Source organism: Danio rerio, chromosome 9 (assembly GCF_049306965.1).
Source record: "Danio rerio strain Tuebingen ecotype United States chromosome 9, GRCz12tu, whole genome shotgun sequence".
In the NCBI taxonomy this organism is placed as follows: Eukaryota; Metazoa; Chordata; class Actinopteri; order Cypriniformes; family Danionidae; genus Danio; species Danio rerio.
The window spans coordinates 4,380,001-4,400,905 of NC_133184.1; the positions used below are offsets into that span (position 1 = coordinate 4,380,001).

General features: G+C 35.4%; 1 protein-coding gene across 13 annotated transcripts in view; it reads left to right on the forward strand.

Annotated features, from left to right (window-relative positions):
* Positions 1-20,905, forward strand: part of kalrna (kalirin RhoGEF kinase a) — a 273,633-nt gene that overhangs the window by 209,288 nt on the left and 43,440 nt on the right. For 2 of the 13 annotated variants that reach the window (XM_009304455.5, XM_073912399.1), the window contains exon 1: positions 7,003-7,134. The exons of the other annotated variants lie outside the window; for them this stretch is intronic. In XM_009304455.5, coding sequence (XP_009302730.2) covers positions 7,053-7,134 — 82 coding nt within the window. In that variant the 5' untranslated portion in view covers positions 7,003-7,052. Of the gene's footprint in view, positions 1-7,002; positions 7,135-20,905 lie in introns of those variants that run through there. 13 annotated transcript variants of the gene reach the window in all.

Below are 20,905 nucleotides of genomic sequence, written 5' to 3' on the forward strand. Positions count from 1 at the left end.
GTCTATAGAACAAATCATCGTTATAAAATCACTTGCTTAATTACCCTAACCGGCCCAGTTAACCCAAATAACCTAGTTAAGCCTTTAAATGTCACTTTAAGCTGTATACAATTGTCTTGTAAAATATTATTTACTGTCATTATGGCAAAGATCAAATAAATCTGTTATTATAAATGAGTTATGAAAACTATTATGTTTAGAAATGTGTTGAAAAAAAATCTTCCCTTCGTTAAACAGAAATTGGGGACAAAAAAAAAAAAAACAGGTGGCTAAAAACTCTTACCTCAACTGTGTATATATTGGCAGATTTAAGGGAAAAACTCACTTTATGTTGCCCTATTATTTCTCAAAACAAGATTTTTTTTTTACTTGCCAAAAAAAATGCTTCTTGATTTAATAATACATAGACATTTGAACTAGAAACTAGACAAAAAAAAACTCTTATGTAAGTTTTGTATAGTTAACTTTGCTCACCTTCTAACAAAATAAATCTAACATTATTCTATTAGTTGAAGGATTTTTTAAAATCTTGATATAAAATGAACATCATTCAATTCACAGAGGTTTATACTAAAACATTTAAAAACACCAGAAACAAATCAAATGGTCAAATATTTGTGTTATTGTATTATTGGGACAGGCCTATAGTACACTGTGACCATGTTGAGATTACAGTTTGTGTTCCCTAGAGGGCACCATAATTCAAGTCATTCTCATATTATTTTTTCTTCCGTCAACTATAAAGGGTACAAACTCCCAAAAGCTCTTGATATTCCTCACTGCTTTAGTATGTTTGTCTCAGTGTGCTGATGACATGATGTTCAGATCCTCTTAGTAAACAAATATAGTTTTTTTTTGTTAAGTGTATGCTCTCTGTATGCCCTTTTTACTTAGATGTTCACGCAAATACTTTAAAGTACTACTAAACTATTGTTCCTGAGGTTTGACAAAGGTGCTTATTTTGTCTATAGTGGAAGACAAAGTTGTCATTGGTATAATTTGAATTCTTGGACACAAACGGGATTTGAATGTGAGTGTAAATGAAGGTGGTTTGGGTAAAACCCCCAAAATAAGCCTTTAACTGTATAAGATACTGCAGCAGGTTCCTATGCAGTAACAAAAAATCTATATATGGTAGTCACATATCTTTGTGTTTTATTGAACGTTGAGCTTATACACAACCATTGGTAAACACATTAGTATCATTTATATAACGTTGTATATTTAAGACTAAATAAGGGTACAGAAGTAATGAGTTAGGGCTAGGGTCTATTGTCATTTTTCTTTTAAATTTGCATGTAGCCAAAAATAATGAACAGTAATAACAGAAATGTTTATGGTCACTCATGTACAGTTGAAGTCTGAATTAATAGCTTCCTTAAATTATTAGACTTCTGTTTTTCCGCAGTTTCTGTTTAACAGAGACACATTTCTCAACATATTATATAATATACATAATATCTTTCAAGACACTTCTATACGACCTAAAGTGACATTTAATGGCTTGACTAGGTTAATTGGGTTAACTAGGCAGGTTAGGGTAACTAGGCAAGTTATTGTAAAACGATATTGATTGTAACGATGGTTTGTTCTACTGAAAATAATAGCTTAAAGGGGCTAATAATTCTGTCCTTAAAATTGTGTTTAAAAACTTAATAACTGCCTTTATTCTAGCCAAAATAAAACAAATAAGACTTTCTCCAGAAGAAAAAATATTATCAGACATACTGTGAAAATTTCCTTGCTCTGTTAAAAAAAAAAAATCAAACGGGGCTAATAATTATGACTTCAACTTTAGTTTCTTTTGCAAATACTCCTTTTTTTAGTATGAGTGGAAAGTAGTTCCTCTAAAAGTACTCAAGAGTAGTAAGGAGTGAGAAATGTACTCCACCTTATATCCTGCAAATTAAAAATTTAGCTTACACCTGTGCCATTTTTTAGGGTATTTTTAATGCAAGTTCATCTACGTATTTGCCATTCATGAACTATACATTTAAAATGTAGGATTAATTTTATGTGGGAACACATAAGTTATATGCACCTACAATAAGCCAACAAAAAAAAATGTTTATGCGTTTACATGTGAATTCGAAATCTGTGTAAACTAATATACTAAAAAGTGACATGTTAATGTTAATTACTTTAAAACTTGACTAGCAAGCTGCAAGCATCCAGCAATTGGTGCAGCAAACCAATTCACCACTAAGAGAATACATGCAGTTTGTGCATGTGTTTAAAAACGTAACATTCTGTAGTGCATTGAGTCATTGTTTAAGGTCATTTGCAGATTTAAGTCATCGTAAAGCAGACATACTTCATCTTCCCACCAGTGACATGCAGTAGTTTAAACCATACCTCGGCTGCTACATGTAATGATTTTGCATCTTCTTGGACAGTTTTAGTGCTTCCACACTAAAGTTTGTGTCTTGAGGTCAATCTGTCAAAATATATATATATATATATATATATATATATATATATATATATATATATATATATATATATATATATATATATGTGTGTGTGTTTGTATATATATATATATATATATATATATATATATATATATATATATATATATATATATATATATATATATATATGTATATGTGTGTGTGTGTGTGCAATTTGATTGGATAGAAATAACAGCACTTATTCTTTGCTATGAATTATATGATTATTGTGAACAGCTATGGCAGTAATCAGCTGACTGTGGCTGGAGAAATTAAGGGGAATGAGTATGGGGGCAAGCACTTTTTCTCATCACTATACAGTTTGTATGCTATCGTAAATAAAAACATTTATACATTCATGCACACCGAAAATCAGAGATGCATGTGGTACATTAGGCACACTCAGTTCATTATTAAGAAACAGGTATGTACAGTACAGTTATGTTAATTCCAGAGATACTGTACTATACTATGACACACATATGTCTCCTGATAACAGAGTTACCTGCTGTCACAACAATCTCTACTCACTCTGAGATAAGCTTCAGCTCTCAGTAAACCTTTCTTCTTCTCTGCTGTAGTTCAGAAGTTCAGCTAGTGTTATCTCCATGGGAATGTTTCCTTTTCATTGAGTTTCCTATTCAAGTGCTTTCGGAGAGAGAGAGAGAAAGAGAGAGAGAGAGAGAGGGAGAGGGAGAGGGAGAGATCACTGACCCATGTGGTGCACAGCAAAAAAAAAAAAAAAAAAAAGAGAGCTTTTCTTATTTTTAAGTCCAAATTTCTAAAAAAAAATGGGAACTTTAGAACTTATATTAGCTCCTCCCCTTCAAAAATTGGCCAATAGCATTTGGTTTTTATCACAGCTCTGACAGTGAGAGTGTTTGATCAAGCGCATGTAAAATGAAAAGCAAATGAGAAGCATCTTGAAAGGGGCGGGACATGTCAGATACTAGAGAGCATTTGATTGGTCAGATTTGATGAGAAGCTGAAATATGTGATAGGTGATATAAAAAAAAATGTCGATCCATTTATGGGGCGTTCACACTGGATGTGCCTTGCACAAGTAAATTGCGCTAATCGTGCATAATTAGGCGCTTGAAGATTTTGAGTTTGCTTGCTTCATTTGTGCGTTAAACTCAGTTTAACAGACTTGAAATCACTCCCATTTCATTGCAAAACAGCTGACATGGATTTTCATGAGAGGTAGCTGTGCTTTGTGGGATTTGAAAGGAATTGTGGGTCAGCTCCGTTTCTGGGTCCATCAGATCCTTCAGAAGCATCTTGACTAGATGACTGCTGCTACAGAAGCAAGCTCCTGATTGGATGATGACCACTACTAAAGCAAGCTCCTGATTGAAAGACTGCTGCTATCAAAGAAAGCTCCTGACTGGATGACAGTGTTAATAGAGCAAGCTCCTGATTGGATGACAACCGCTACTAAAGCAATCTCCTGATTGGATGACGACTGCTACAAGAGCAAGCTCCTGATTGGATGACGATCACTGCTAGAGCAAGCTCCTGACTGGATGATGAACACTACTAAAGCAAGCTCCTGATTGGATTATAAACGTTACTAAAGCAAGCTCCTGATTGGATGACGAATGCTACTAAAGCAATCTCCTGATTGGATGACGATCGCTACTAGAGCAAGCTCCTGACTGGATGACGAACGCTACTAAAGCAAGCTCCTGATTGGATTATAAACGTTACTAAAGCAAGCTCCTGATTGGATGACGAATGCTACTAAAGCAAGCTCCTGATTGGATGACGAATGCTACTAAAGCAAGCTCCTGATTGGATGACGAATGCTACTAAAGCAATCTCCTGATTGGATGACGAATGCTACTAAAGCAATCTCCTGATTGGATGACGATCGCTACTAGAGCTATTTCCTGATTGGATGACGATCGCTACTAGAGCAAGCTCCTGACTGGATGACGAACGCTACTAAAGCAAGCTCCTGATTGGATTATGAACGTTACTAAAGCAAGCTCCTGATTGGATGACGAATGCTACTAAAGCAATTTCCTGATTGGATGATGATCTCCTAATTGGATGACAATCGCTACTAGAGCAAGCTCCTGACTGTATGACGAACGCTACTAAAGCAAGCTTCTGATTGGATGACGACTGCTACAAGAGCAAGCTCCTGTTTGAATGACGGATGCCACTAAAGCAAGCTCCTGATTGGATGGCCCATGCCACTAAAGCAAGCTCCTGATTGGATGGCCGATGCTACTAAAGCAATCTCTTGATTGGATGACAACTGCTACTAGAGCAAGCACCTCACTGGGTGATGGCCGCCACTAAAGCAAGATCTTGTTTGGATGACAGCTGCTACTAAAGCAAGCTTCTGATTGGATTACGGACACTATTAAAGCAAGCTCCTGATTGGATTACAGACGCTATTAAAGCAAGCTCCTGACTGGACGATGGCACTAGTAAAGCAAGCTTCTGTCTAAATGACGGTGAGTAATTACACTCATTCAGCCTGACTTTACTTCCACAACAGCGCTCCTAGTTCAAGCTCCTGATTGGATGACAACCACTGTTAAACCAAGCTACTGACTGGACGATGGAACTACTAAAGCAAGCTCCTGTTTGGATGACAGCTGCTACTAATGGAAGCTCCTGATTGGTTAATGGTGTTACTAAATTAAGCTTCTGATTAGATGACGGCCGATACTAAAGCAAGCTTTTGATTGGATAACGACCAATACTAAAGCAAGCTCCTGATTGGATGATGGCCGCTACTAAGGCAAGCTCAATTCACAGTATGTCATTGGCTGGAATCGCATCATTTGCATGCATTAGCATCAACTCGCCACAAGATGTCTATCGCATCTTTAAAAAGACTTAACATGTAAATCACTCTCACTTAATGCTTCACCCGTGTTAGGTGTGAGTGCATTACTAGGCAGAAGTTACAAACGCCAAGCTTTGGATGTATATACCAGGGTTTTTTAAATGCAAACTGTGTCATTGTTTTGGAGCGCACTTATAGATATTCTTACATTTGACATATTGATACCATAGACTGTAAAATATATGGACGTAGTATCCGTGACGTCACCCATAGGTTTCTGAAGAGCGAAAAAGAAGCCACAAGTAGGTGCGGCCAACCATCGCCATTTTGTTCGCGCGTCATCACACCCACGGCAGGATACCAAACAAGGGCTAAGAGGCGGAGAGTGAGCGGAGCTACAGACACCTGCTGGCATTTAGCTTGGACCTGGTTCAGACACACTTTACTTTGGAAGAACGCTTAATACTTTATCACCTGTGACTCGGTTGTGTTCTGACCACTTGTGCTTGGTTGTACACTATATCAATAAAGTGTTTAGACTTTTAAAAACACTGCTGTAATACATTGAGCCACTAAGTATTGTTCTTATGACGTTTTTCAACAGAAGGAAAATGCGAATTACTTCCAAACACTTCAGATATAGTCTGTGTTAGTTACTGTAAGACTATTGATGAAATCCAGCTTAACACTGTATGACAACGCTTCAGATGACTGTTCTAGAGCCTACAGCTAATCAATCTGACAGATTCTGGAGTGCATTACAGCTCTAAATATAAATATAAATGATCTTAAATAAAAACAAATACATGTATAGAGATGGTATATAAGTATATAACTTTACTCAAATGGGAAATGGAGGCCACGTGAATGGTTTGTGAGCACAATTAAGTGCACTCAGCATGCCATGCCATCTAATAATTGTAGGAAACAAGTCCAAAAGGCAGTTGACTGTGTAAAGCCACATAAAACAACACAGAAATACGATAAATATGCCGAGTTCAGTGGCTAACCTGCAGGATTCAGCTGAGGTGACGTGACGGCGACCAACTAGACCTAGCTGTTACTCAAGTGGCCACGCCCCTTAATTATGCAAACTTAATATAACTTAATATAAAGGAAACGGATGAGTTATAACAAAATTCACCCCCTCACAGTTGTCATGAAGGGTAATATTAGCTGTATTAACCAAAATCTTTTTTTGTACCAGGCTGTAAACACCTTTGTTTCTGCTGTAAAGTTGGCCATTCTAACAGTGGGCTCAATTGAAATTTGCTCTGTTTTGGAGCCAGGAGCGGCCAGGACTAGTGGAATTTCGGATGAATTGCAGTTTTAGCTACTTCCGTATTGGCTTCCTGAGGGAGAGCGGGTGGTTGCCGCTTGATTAATTCTAACATCTCAAAAAAAAAGGTTTATTTTAATTTCACAAGACCTATAAGTATTTATTTATTTATTTTTTATTTTATATATTTTTTATTTTTTGGATATTTGGACTAGAAACAAGACAAAAACTCTTAAGAAAAGCTTTTTTGTAGTGTGTCTTGCATGCCTACATACTACAGCTGGACACATTGTTATGGATCCACATTATCACATCTAACGTACTGACTGCTCTCTTTGTCTGGGCAGAAAGTGAAACATGAGAGAGAGTTCTGTAGCTCCACCCACATCTCTCTCTCTCTCTCTCTCTCTCTCTCTCTCTCTCTGTTGTGGAAGTAAAGTCAGGCTGAATGAGTGTAATTACTCAGTCATCCAGGAAGATCTCGCAGTGTTGAGACATGCGTGTGTGTGTGTGAATGGTCATGAGGGGTGGTAAGAGTGTGTGCTCCTGCTGTGACTGGATCTTCATTAAATGCTGCTGCTGCTGTCATGTTGGAGGTGGGTTTCATGTGCGTTGTCCTTTAACTGATCGGCTTTGCTTTATGTATGAGCTCCTTTACAATTGTGACTGTTTAACACCGCAAGAAGTGCTTTTCTTAGAGTTTTTAATCTTGTTCCTAATAAAATTAATTCTTGAAATGCTTGAAGCGTTTTCTAGATAAGTGAAAATATTGTCAAAAATAAAAGTCGAAATTAAGTGAGTTTTTTTTTCCTTGAAACAAGCAAAATAATCTGCCAAAGGGGTTTGTATGATAATTGTGTTTTCACTTAGAAATTTGGTTATTATACTTACTCATTTGGCAGATTATTTAATTTGTTTTAAGAGAAAAAACTCTTAATTTTTAATTATTGTTTCTGAAAATAAGACAATGTTTTTTGCTTGTCTGGAAAATGCTTTTTGAATGAAATTGGATTAAGAATTTGTAGACATTTGGAGTAAGAAAGTAAGAAAAGCATTTTTTATTTGTCAGAGAGTTGTTGGATGTGCACTTATACTTCATATCTTTAAATAGTGAATGTCATTGAACACTCTTTTAAAAGCAAAATTGCTTTTAATTAATACAATTACAATTATCCATATTATGTTTTGATGGTTTAAAACTGGTCTCAGCTGGTTCAGTTGGCATTTCTGTGTGGAGATTGCATGTTCTCTCCGCGTTGGCGTGGGTTTCCTCCGGGTGCTCCGGTTTCCCCCACAGTCCAAACACATGCGCTATAGGTGAATTGGATGAACTAAATTGGCTGTGGTGTATGAGTGTGTGTGTGAATGCAAGAGTGGTGTATGGGTGTTTCCCAATACTGGGTTGCAGGTGGAGGGTCATCCAATGTGTTAAACATACGCTGGAATAGTTGGTGCTTCGTTCCACTGTGGTGACCCCTGAAAAATAAGGGACTAATCCGATGGAAAATGAATGAATGAATGAATGAATGAATGAATGAATGAATGAATGAAACTTCATGGAACTTGATTGTTAATTAATATTCGGATGATTTTGGCATTAAATAAAAATCTCAAATTTTGACCCAGACGCTGTATTTGCTTTTATTTTTCGCTATTGTCAAATCCCATGCAGGATAAAGCTTTTAAAAACATGACACATAAGCCTCATCGAAAAATAAATTCAATTACACTTTAGTTTAATTCAGTATATCAAAGTGTACTTTTTCACAAGGGATACCTTAAATGTATTTATTTTTATAACTTTTTTTTTTTTTTTTTTTGCTGGGCAGCATGGTGGCGCAGTAGGTAGTGCTGTTGCCTCACAGCAAGAAAGTCGCTGGTTTGAGCCTCGACTGGGTCAGTTGGCATTTCTGTAGAGAGTTTGCATGTTCTACCTGTGTTGGCGTGGGTTTCCTCCGAGTGCTCCCAAGTCCCAAACACATGCGTTTTAGGTGAATTGGGTAAGCTAAATTGTCTGTAGTGTATGTGTGAATGAGGGTGAATGGGTGTTTCCCAGAGATGGGTTGCAGCTGGAAGGGCATCCGCCGCATAAATCATATGCTGAGTAGTTTGGCAGTTCATTCAGCTGTGGCGACCCCTAATTAATAAAGGGACTAAGCCGAAAATAAAATGACTGAATGAATCTATTTAACCATTCCAATTTGAGAGGGAGACTTTTTTTTTCTTTTTTTTCAGCAATTTTATACTTTTATGCAGTTTTATCAGCATTTTTTTTTCTGAGACAAACTTTAGTGATTATTATAAAATGGTATGAGATATGGAACTTGTTACATTGTAAAGAAGCAATGCCACTGTCAATGTTTTCTGTCTGTCTTTCTTTCCTTCTTTCATTCAGTGTTTTTTCCCTTTCTTTCTTTCTTTCTTTCTTTCTTTCTTTCTTTCTTTCTTTCTTTCTTTCTTTTCCTTATTTCTTTCTTTCTTTCCTTATTTCTTTTCCTTCTTTCTTTCTTTTCCTTCTTTCTTTCTTTCTTTTCCTTATTTCTTTTTTTCTTTCCTTCTTTCTTTCTTTTCCTTATTTCTTTCTTTCTTTTCCTTCTTTCTTTCTTTCTTTCTTTCTTTCTTTCTTTCTTTCTTTCTTTCTTTCTTTCTTTCTTTCTTTCTTTCTTTCTTTCTTTCTTTCTTTCTTTTCCTTCTTTCTTTCTTTCTTTCTTTCTTTCTTTTCCTTCTTTCTTTCTTTCTTTCTTTCTTTCTTTCTTTCTTTTCCTTATTTCTTTCTTTCTTTCTTTCTTTCTTTCTTTCTTTCTTTCTTTCTTTCTTTCTTTTCCTTATTTCTTTCTTTCTTTTCCTTATTTCTTTCTTTTTTTCTTTCTTTCTTTCTTTCTTTCTTTCTTTCTTTCTTTCTTTCTTTCTTTCTTTCTTTCTTTCTTTTCCTTCTTTCTTTTCCTTATTTCTTTCTTTTTTTCTTTCTTTCTTTTCCTTCTTTCTTTCTTTCTTTTCCTTCTTTCCTTCTTTCTTTCTTTCTTTCTTTCTTTCTTTTCCTTATTTCTTTCCTTCTTTCTTTCTTTCTTTCTTTCTTTTCCTTATTTCTTTCTTTCTTTCTTTGTATTTTCATTCTATCTTTCTTTCATTCCTTCTTTTCTTAAGTTCTTTCCTTCTTTTCTCTTTCTTTCCTTCTCTTTCTTTCTTTCTTTCTTTCTTTCTTTCTTTCTTTATTTCTTTATTTCTTTTTTTCTTTCCTCTTTTCTTTCTTTCATTTCCTCTCTTTCTTTCTTTCCACAACAACCGAACACGCATCATTTGTTTTTATCTCGTCTGTCATTTATATCTCCTGCTGGTGGTTTTGAAATGATATTGACTGTGGAGCTCCAGTCTTGTGTGCTGTTTACTCTGTCTTGTGCCATGGGCAGATGAGGGTTGTTTGCACATGCGTGTATGCGCGCGCGTGTGTGTGTGTGTGTGTGTGTGTGTGTGTGTGTTGATGACAAGTTCCATTCTGTTCTTCTCTAACGTGGACTAAAGTGCGTTTTCTCTCGCTCCCTGTACTGATTAACTCGGGAAGTTTCCCTGTGGAAACAGTCCGGCTCAAAACACAACTTCTTTTGTGATGTCATCACTAGGTCATCATCATGGAGATGTCTATGGTTTATCAGGTTATGGTTTTGGTTTCTATGGTTTAACTGATGGGAGGTAGTCTAAATTAGTATTATCTTGCTCTGTCTTGTGGGTATATAGTCAAATGTACTGTATATTATCAACAGTTGATGGCTTTTCAGAAACAGACCTGACAGTAGAGGTATAGATTCCACAGTGGGCTTTTTTGACCAAAGACCTCTAAGAAATAATTCGACTAAAATGCTAAATAACTAAATATAGTTTATTTTGTAAGCATAACTTTAGGTAGAATGAAAGGTAATGTCATTTAATCTCCCAAACCTTACTGTAAAAATAAATAAATAAATGAAATCAGTTAAATTTATGATAAAAAAGCTATGGTTGTCAGCATTTTACCATAAAAAACAGCACATACTGTAAAAAAAAAATCTCTAAATCTATTTTACAGTAAACTACCGTATTTTATTCATTTATAGTGCTAATACACCACTGTTTTGAAGTACTAACATCTACACTTCATTTCCTTTGTTACACAGACAAAAACACAACCATAAGCATGTGCTGATGAAAACGTTAGCCAATGCTCATCACAAACAAATAGAAACATACTATTATATAGAAGTCACTCGATGTTATTCATGCATCTACTAAACACCATAATGGTGAAAAACATAGAATTAAAGGAATGGAATAAATATATCAACATTAGATGTAACATTAAAGAAATGTACATAACTGATGGGGAAACAAATTTAACAAATAAGGTCATGCAGGGAATTCTGGGAAATAAACAGTGATTTACTGTTTATATTAAGGGAACTTTGTTAGCCAAGTTACAGATTTTTAAAGGTTTTTTTTACTGTTGAAATCATGGACATTTATTTACAGAACCTGCTTTCAGTTGGTTCTGATGAGTGCTCAGTGTCACTGCTAGAAATGCAATTTCTTTGTTTGGCATCACAAACAGCTTTGTTTACATGCAGAATGTTGGTGTGATGACTGGACTATAGACTATTCAGCCATGCACGCAACTGCTGTGTCTTATGGCTTATCCTGCGATATGTCAAGCCTGTCAATATATGTGAATATAAGGGATATGCCCACCATAATAAGGAATAAGGGAGAAATACGGGAAAATACCTTTATGGGATGATGGCAGGATAGAACTGTAAAATACAGAAAAATCCCAGGAAAAAAGGGAGGGTTGAGTGGTATGCAGTTTGTCCACATACACATCATTGTAAGTATGTGACCCTGTACAACAATATGATCATTTTTGTTTTTAAATAGAGATTTATAAAAAAAAAAATGTATAAATACTTTTAAAATTCAACTATTGAAAATCTGGAATTTGAAACAATTTAAAAACAATTTAAGATACAATTGAAGTCAAAATTGTTCACCCTCATGTGAAATTATCATGCTTTTTCAAATATTTCAGGTGATTTTAATAGACATAATTAAACAAATAATTAATACAAATAATTAAACGACATTGTCATAGTATTTACTCTAACATGTATGTTTTTCTTACGGAGAAAGTCCTATTTTTTCTAGTTTGACTGGAACAAATGCAGTATTAAAAATGTTACTATTTTGAGATCAATATTATTAGCCACCTAAGGATTTTTTTTCCAATTGTCTATAAAACCAATCACTGTTATACAATAACTTGCCTAATTACCTTAACTTGCCTATTTAACATAATAATTTTATTTTATATTCAGTAAGTCTTTAATTTGCACTTTTTTATTCAAGCTGAATTCTAATATCATGCAAAATACCAAATTAAATGATACATCAAAATCAATTCATTTTGAAGAAAATCTTGTCTCTGTAAACTTTGCACACTTTGACTATTTTCATATATTCATGTAGGATGCATACAGGACACAGGTTGTCTTATAAAATAATTTTTACAAAAAAAAAAATAATAATAATAATATATATATATATATATATATATATATATATATATATATATATATATATATATATATATACTGCTGCAACACACACATGCACAATATAAAATTGCTTTACCTTTTGTGAATATTGTCTTGCTTAACACTTTTTACACTTATATATTTTTAAGCATTAGAAATCAAACCCTTTACTTCACTAAAAAATGAGTGTTGTCCACAAATCAGACATTGATGAAATCTCCACACCGATGAGGAAAAACCTAGACATTCACAGAGTTTATGATGAAGATGAGGTTGTTTTCTCGTGCAAAATAGATTTGACGATGGAAAATAAAGTGCTTTATCTCTTAATCAGCTTAATCAGCTTTATTTTAGAGGTTTAGTGCAGGCGGCTCATTTTTGACCTGAAGTGTGAACAGTGCATACAAAATTAAGTTGAAACAACTTAATTGTTTGTTTAATCAACTTAAATTTGTAAATTTAAAATACGATTAAGTTACAAAAGTCGTGACCAAAAGGACAAGATCTCAGATACAAGCAGTCGAAATGTGTTTCCTTCGCTGGGTGGCCTTATAGGTAGGTTGAGTAGCTCTGTCACCCCAGAGAAGCTTGGAGTAGAGCCACTGCTCCACCACATCAAGAGAAGTCAGCCAAGGTGTCTCGGGCATCTGTTTCGGATGCCTCCTGGACGCCTACTTACAGAGGCGTTTCAGGCATGTTCCACTGGGTGGAGACCTCGGGGAAGACCCAGGACATGCTGGAGTGACTATGTCTCTCGGCTGGCCTGGGAACACCTCGGGATCCCCCTGGAGGAGCTGGAGGAAGTGTCTGGGGAGAGGGAAGTCTGGGGTTCTCTCCTGAGACTGCTGCCCTCACATCACGGATGCGGAAAAGCGGAAGAAAATGAATGAATGGATGAAGTTAACTTAATTGATTCATTAACAGAAATTTAAGTAATATAATGTTCACTTATTGATGAGCTAATCTTTTAAATGTTGCTAACCCTATTACGGCAGCTCAGCGGCTGTATTACATAACTGTGTAAAATAATCTGCTAACGCGCAGCTTGAGCTGATGTTGAACATGACTCCTGCCGTCTTTGAAGCCCAAATGAGTTCAAATCCTCTTTTCATCAGAACAGCTTTGATAGCTCTTTGAAGACAGTTCTGGGAGGGAGAAAATGTGGGAACTTGGGCATTTTCTTTTGATTTTTGTGATCTCTTTGCATGGTGGAAATATCTGTAATCTACTATAGTCAGCAGGTTTTGTCAGTTTAAAGCATGCGAAACTCCTCACCTATGAATGGAATGCAGCCCGTCTAGAAAAATGAGTGTGTGGAGGGTCTGGATTAATGGCACATGCTTTAAAACATGAGGAATGAGGAAAAGAGCAGATAAACCAGGACACGTCTCCCTGTTTATTCCGGTAAAGACTGAACCATCCACACACTTTTCTTTCTGGAAGTTGTGTAATAGATGCCACATTGTTTGTCTTTTGAAATATTGTATGAATGAAAAGTACATACTATAACTGTTATTTTCTATTTCTTATTTTTTTTTAAATAAATGAAAGCCTTTTTTAAGTCACATAGTTGTCCATACTTCTCCTCTTTTTTTTCTACTCCAGTATAAGGGCCCTATCATACACCCGGCGCAGTGTGGCGCAAGGCGTGGCGCAGTAGTCTTTTGGTAGTTTCAGCTTGGTGCAAGAGTCGTTTTGAGGCGTTGTGATACGCTGTTTAAATAGCAAATGCATTAGCGCTCATATGTGCGCCCATAGGCGTTCTGGTCTAAAAAGGAAGGCGTTCTGAGGCGGACTGCTGGCGCGTTGCTATTTTGAGAAACTATAATAGATTTTTCATTAGACCAAAACTAACCCGGTCTAAACTCCGGCGCAGAGTTGCGCCTCGCTTACACACTGCTTAATACACACAAGAGAGCAATAGGCAAATATCTTTACATATGAAAAAATTTAAATATATTAGAGATATATATATTTATATGGGATATAATAAGAATAGATATAGGATATAAATATAAAGGATTAAATATTAAAAAACATTATTTTCTAGCCTACATAAATATGAAAAATCACTGCTTTTATGTCTTCTTCATCTCGGGAGGCTTTTTCAGTTCATTCATAACAACTTGCTTTTGTATAATGTTATTATTATTAGCAGTATTATTTATTATATCCATATTTATATTTGTTTTATTAAAAACAAGCTTAGATTTGCCCACCTGTCAGGTTTTAGATCACATGGGGCATGGCAGGTGTATTTGGAAATAACTCAGTATTTTGACTACACTTGGTCATTATTGTTCATTTATTCGTTTGCTAGAAATTAGAACTGAATTTAGAAATAGTTTTCAAACAAATCTTTGCGCTTAACAAACAAAATTAATTATTTATAGACTAATTGATGTCTGTGCGTAAAGGTTTCCCTATCCAAGAGCAAATGTGAAAGTAGATCCATTATCTCTCATTCTCACGCAGTAGATGCTCTGTTTAACAGTTTTCTGTTAACTGTTTGCTTGAGAAATGCTAATTTTTTCCACTTAGACTTACTTTACGTCCTGTAAATAGCGAATGTGCTCTTGGCGCGACGCAGCTGGCTCTTAAAGGGAATGGGAAATGAGACTCTAATTGGTTTATTCTCAAAACACACCTATAACTCATTAAGAAAATAAACTCAACCCTTTTAGCCTATGCGCCTTGGCGCAAAGCGCATTTTCCCGTCTGTAAATTAGCAAGAATGGATTCTGACATGCCCTGAAAGCGTTTGCGCCCTGCGTTTTTGCGCTCTGCACATGGACCGTCAAAATAGATCCCTAATAGGCTCGTTTCCACTCTCCAATTTTAATGTAAGCTTTATATTCTATGCAAAATATATGGAAGAGGATGGAGGCTGAGAACATATCAATTCCGTCCAGGAATAACTCATAATTAGGCCCACACGGAATCTGCGCGTGCAGAATTCCGCAGATTTTCCGCAGATTTCTGCAGAATTTTAGCCCAATATTAATTCTGTTTATTTACTTGAGTAAATGTGTAAATCTGAATTTATTCAGTTTTTGTTCAGTAATTTATTACTTTTTATTTAATATATTAAGGGTTTAGGTATGATACTCCTCTGGATACTCCCAAAATAATTCCGGAGAACTCCACAGATTTTTTTCCAAAATTCTCAGCAGAAATACCAAAAAACGTCCGCAGATTCCGTCTGGCCCTGCTCATAATATTATCTGCTATGTTATATGTTTCATATTGAAATATGATTGGGTTTAGTGCTACGATCTGGGTTAGTGTAACATAATAAAATGTTTTTTATTGTATACTTTGGAAAAAGTAACACCCCGATAATGACAATAATACTTTCCAATATGTCATTTAATCATAATGAGGAAAATGATTGCTGACTTTTGCACAAGCATATTAACTCCATAGGTTTTTTTTTTTTTAAGTAGTAAAGGACCCCACTTGTAGTAAAATGAGACTGGGGTTACTTCGAGCATCAAAAAGTGACAAGAAGGGGTCTTGACTTGGGAATGGGAATGGAAATGTGAATGGTTTAAACTATGGCAGACTGTTAATTGATCACTGAGGGCGGGGCTATGCAAAACATAATATCAGTAAACAAGACGTTGGAGCGGCCTTGGTCTGTGTGATGTCACTTTGCCAAGAATCCGAGAAGAGCTTGTTCTCAATGCTTATGATTTGTAGGGATTAAAAAGCACTCGGATTTGTATTATCTTATCATAGGGTGGTTGTGTTCACACACTGCCAAGACAACATTTCCATTCAGACTGCATGTGAAAGTTAGTTTTGCATTCAATGATCCCTTTAAGGTGATTCTATATACCATCATACTGACATCATGCATCTACTGAAAACAATAGCACACCTTAAAGGTCAAGCTTAAAGTTTTTTGTTAAAAATAATGAAGACCTGCACACATAAAGTGTGGATCAAGTGATTTAATGCTTTTAAGGATAGTCTTTCAGAGGGGTTGTCATGCCACAAAACTCCCCAAAAGAAGCTATGCATGGTATTTTTACTGCACAGATGCAGTGGAATGAGATTCAGAAGGCCACAGAAGTATTAGCAGAACATAATAAATGTGATGAAGATTTGGAATCAGAACCAGAAAAGGCTTTATTGCCAAGTATGTTTACACACTCAATGAATTTGTCTTAGTGACAGAGCTTTGTAATTAAAATGTTAAAAATCATTTAGGAAATATTTTTAAAAAATAAAATAAAATCAAAAGGGGGCTAATAATTCTGTCTTCAACTGTGTGTGTGTGTGTGTGTGTGTGTGTATACAGTTGAAGTCAGAATTATTAGCCCCCTTTTGATTTTATCTTATTTTTTTTAAATATTTCCTAAATGATTTTTAACAGAGCAAGGAATTTTATACAGTATGTTTGATAATATTTTTTCTCCTGGAGAAAGTGTTATTTATTTTATTTCAGCTAGAATAAAAGCAGTTATTAATTTTTTAAACCATTTTTGGGACAAAAATTATTAACCCTTTAAGCTAATTTTTTTTTCCATAATCTACAGAACAAACCATCATCATACAATTACTTGCCTAATTACCCAAACCGTATTAACCTAGTTAAGCCTTTAAATGTCACTTTAAGCTGTATAGAATTGTCTTGAAAAATATCAAGTAAAATAATATTTCCTGTCATCATGGCAAAGATAAAATAAATATGTTATTAGAAATAAGTTTTTAAAACTATTATGCGTAGAAATGTGCTGAAACAATCTTCCCTCCATTAAACAGAAATTGGTGAAAAAAATAAATAGGGGCGCTAATAATTCAGGGGGGCTAATAATTCTGACTTCAACTGTATTCAACTGTATATATATCTTACAGGAGATTTCCAGAGACTAGAATCTAAAATGTGTCAGTGGGATTTCCTGGCAATTAAGTTGGCCATAAGAGCAGTCATATGATCCAGTCGAAGCTTTCTGTGGAAATGTGATGTGCTCATTCGAAACAACAAAGAAACCTCTGTGTCTATCTGTCTGTCCGCCTGTCGTTCTGTCTTTTACAGAGGCAGGATAAGTGTGTGTTTGTGTGTAAAGGGCAGCTCTTAATGACTGCTCTCATCAAACCTCGTCTTCACTCCACACATAATCACATGCTCACAAGACTGCGTATTTGTCGTCAGCCAGTCTGTGTTTTACGCAGGTTCACTCTTCAAAAAGCACTGTAGGGCTCAACATGGACACTTCGTCACACTTCGGCACACCGTGATGGCTAGATCTCAGGAACTGCTCTCGTGTGTGATTTGTAACATTTTTGAAGAGTCCATTTTTGTTTTTTTGCAGAAATACAGGTGCTTTCAATACAACCTTTATGATCTACTCTTCTTAGGTCACTTCCTCTAATAAGTCAGCTGTAAAAGACCATACTCAACAGACACATACAGATTTTAAACTGAACACAAATCTGCAGATTTTTTGTGATTTAAACATTTTGAAATGAAACTAAAGAGACAGTTGTTGTTTAATTTTATTAGTGATTACGGATATGAAATTGAATCATAAGTTTGGCTACACTGTAAAAAATAAATCCGTAAAATTTACGGTAAAAAAACGGCAGCTGTGGTTGCCAGTACTTTATCGTTAAAAACATGGTACAAACCGTAAAAGTAATTTCTCATTTTTACAGTAAACGACAGTATTTTATTAATTTATAGAGGTAATATGTCTGTATTTTGAATGATCAACATCTACACATCTTTTGTTACACAGTTAGACACGTTTGCACATTCATATTCAGGTAGTGATGAGGAAGTTACATAATGAGCCAATGCTCATCAAAATCAACTTTTCCCACAAACAGAAATGAGTATCAGCAAATAGAAGGTGCTCAGTGTCATTCACACAGCTACTAAACACCGGTATGGTAACACGCATAAAATTAAAGTCATGAAGTAAATATTGTTTATCAAAATTAGATGTTACATAAATCTCTAATGTACATAACTGATGGGGACACAACTAAGAAGATTCATATTAATGTCAACCAAATGCAAAAAAAGTGATGTGCCATGCAGGGAATTCTGGGAAAGTAAATTTACGGTTATTCGTCGTTTATATTAAGGAAACATACCGTTAACCAGGTTACGGATTTGTACTGTAGCATTTTTACAGTTTTTTTACTGTTGAAATCACGGCCATTTATTACAGTGTAGCAATTTTGGAGATTTTGATGTTTCCATATTCAAACAAAATGCCCAAGCATCCTGCCCAAGAGGCATTTTAAAGATGGCTACAGAGTAAAATGATTTGCCTTAAAGAGACTTTGCTTGAACCCTGAAATGCTATTTCATACATCAAAATTTTGCATTAAAAACCTGCTAGAGGTTCCAGCACTGTTGTGTGTGTTGAATAGAGGAATGGACCAAGCACTGAACCCTACTCTTTAATGTGCCATTAATACTAATGTGTTTTTGTTTTAAATGTCTACACCAGTGGTTCTCAAACTGTGGTACGTGTACCACCACTGGTACGCAGGCTTCCTTCTAGTGGTACGCGGAGTTATCAAATATGTCATATGTACATGCTACATATAATTAAATGTATCAACAATTATTTATACATGAATATGACATAAACTATTATTTATTTTATGACATATAGCATATAATTTTGAGGCCCAGGCAACATTTCCAGGTGTTGATGAATTGGCTACTATATATGTTAATACTTTACATTGAAGTACAGCAGTTTTCTGTTTACTTTTAAAGAACATTAACCTACCATTTTTAACTTTTAAAAGCACATTTTAATTTAAATGTTGACGTTTTTAGTTGGCTTTTTTTTTTTTTTTTTTTTTACATATTAGCACAGTACAGTGTTAACGTTCAGACTATTTATACTGTTTAAAATGGCTGACAATAATAAATATTCTTAATAATAGAAATTAATCTGCCACGTTTTAGAACTGTGCAGAGCTGCAGATGCTTTACTGGGCCTACTACGCTGCTGTATTTCAATACTGCTTATTATGGTGGTACTTGGAGAGACAAATTTTTTCTGAGGTGGTACTTGATGAAAAAAGTTTGAGAACCACTGGTCTACACTAATTTGCTTCTTTGACCCACGGACCCACGGTGATATTGTACCTTTGGAAACCATGTCATGCCTATCAGTAACTCTCTAATATGACCGTTACACAAGAGGCATACTACAAGTATGTATGCCTGCAAAAAAATGCACTTGCCCAGTAGGCGTAAATGTTAACGGATCTTTTTTGAGCTGTAAAGTGTGGACGACGATTGTTGCAATAAAAACAAGATGATGAAAATAACTTTTATTCCAAAGATTCAGTTTTTTAAACACTCATGTAAACAGACTAGGGTTTTCTTGATACTGGAATTCGGTATCAATTGATACTGAATTTTTTTTAAGCATTTGAGTGCTGTTGAGCACGTTCTTAAACACAGCTGATTTTCCAGTGTATACACATGCTCAACAGAAATGACTGTGATTGGCCATGAAGGTCATCAGTTCACCTAACGCGATTCCTCAGCGCATCACTCGTATGTCAGCTTATAGACAAAGCAGCTGACTGACGTAACTTTGAAACTCTCCAGTGTCCCTGTATCTGTGTTTACACTCAGCTTTGAGTAAACAGCTGTGAGTTTGGTGAGTTGAAGACCTTCACGGCCTATCACAGTCATTTCTGTTTAAGAACGTGCTCAACAGCGCTCGAATGTTAGCAGGAAATGGTTTTTAAAACTTCAATATTGATTGGTACCGAATTCCAGTATCGTGACAACCCCAAAACAGACCCTAATAAAACCCTGGAGCATCTACCTGTAAGCTAAGAGCAGGTAGCCTGGTGTTAAAGTCTAGGTGATGTACACTGATTATTTTGGGAGAATCTGCAGTTACTGTTTGCAAGATTTCAGTGAATATCCCATTTTAAAGTCATTTTTTTCCTCCCCCTTAAGAGAAAGGCTAGATTGTTGGAAACTGGTTTAAGGGTTTTTAATTGAAAAAAGGGTGACACCAGTTTTCCAGTTGTATGTTTGAATTTGTAGGCAATTGAGATACCCAAGACTGATTAAATGTGGTGAGGAAAGTTCCAGTGAGGAATGTTGTTTTGATGATGGTTGACCAACTTACATCAGTAATGCATAAAGAACTTACACACCCTTAGAAATGAAGAAGAAAAACTAATGGAAAGAGGCATTGGCAGCCAAACAACTCAAATAATAAATGTTTACTAAAGGATTGACGTAATAGACTTGACTTCCATTATTCATGTTTTTACGTATTTAATTATTTGTTTATTGATTGGTTAATGGATGGAGTCTCAGTCTGTGGCAATCAATGAACACTGTCTTTAGTGTTTAATTCCAGCAAAAGCCCAATCACTGTGGCCTTCTGGTGCTTTTGAAATGCTATTCTGTTTGTTTGAGCACCTCAACAATTGCAAGAGAATTGAGGGTGTTTTTCTGTGAACTGGGTGTTTGGTCACCCTTTGGTTGTATACAGGATTGCAGAGTTGTTGAATATATGTAACTTAATTACATATTTTAAATAATACACAATATTGGTCATATTATCTAATCACATTAAAATTGAAAAGTATTTTAGAGTACTTCAGTTTGGATAATTTTCATTGTTACATGCATGTTTCTCAACTGCTTTTGGAATGGATGGATGGATGAATAGATTGATTGGTTGATAAATTGACGGATTGGTTGGTGGATGGATGGATTCATTGGTTGATGGATTAATTTGTTGATAATTCAATGGTTGATGGATGGACAGATGGATTGGTGGATGTATTGATGGATTAG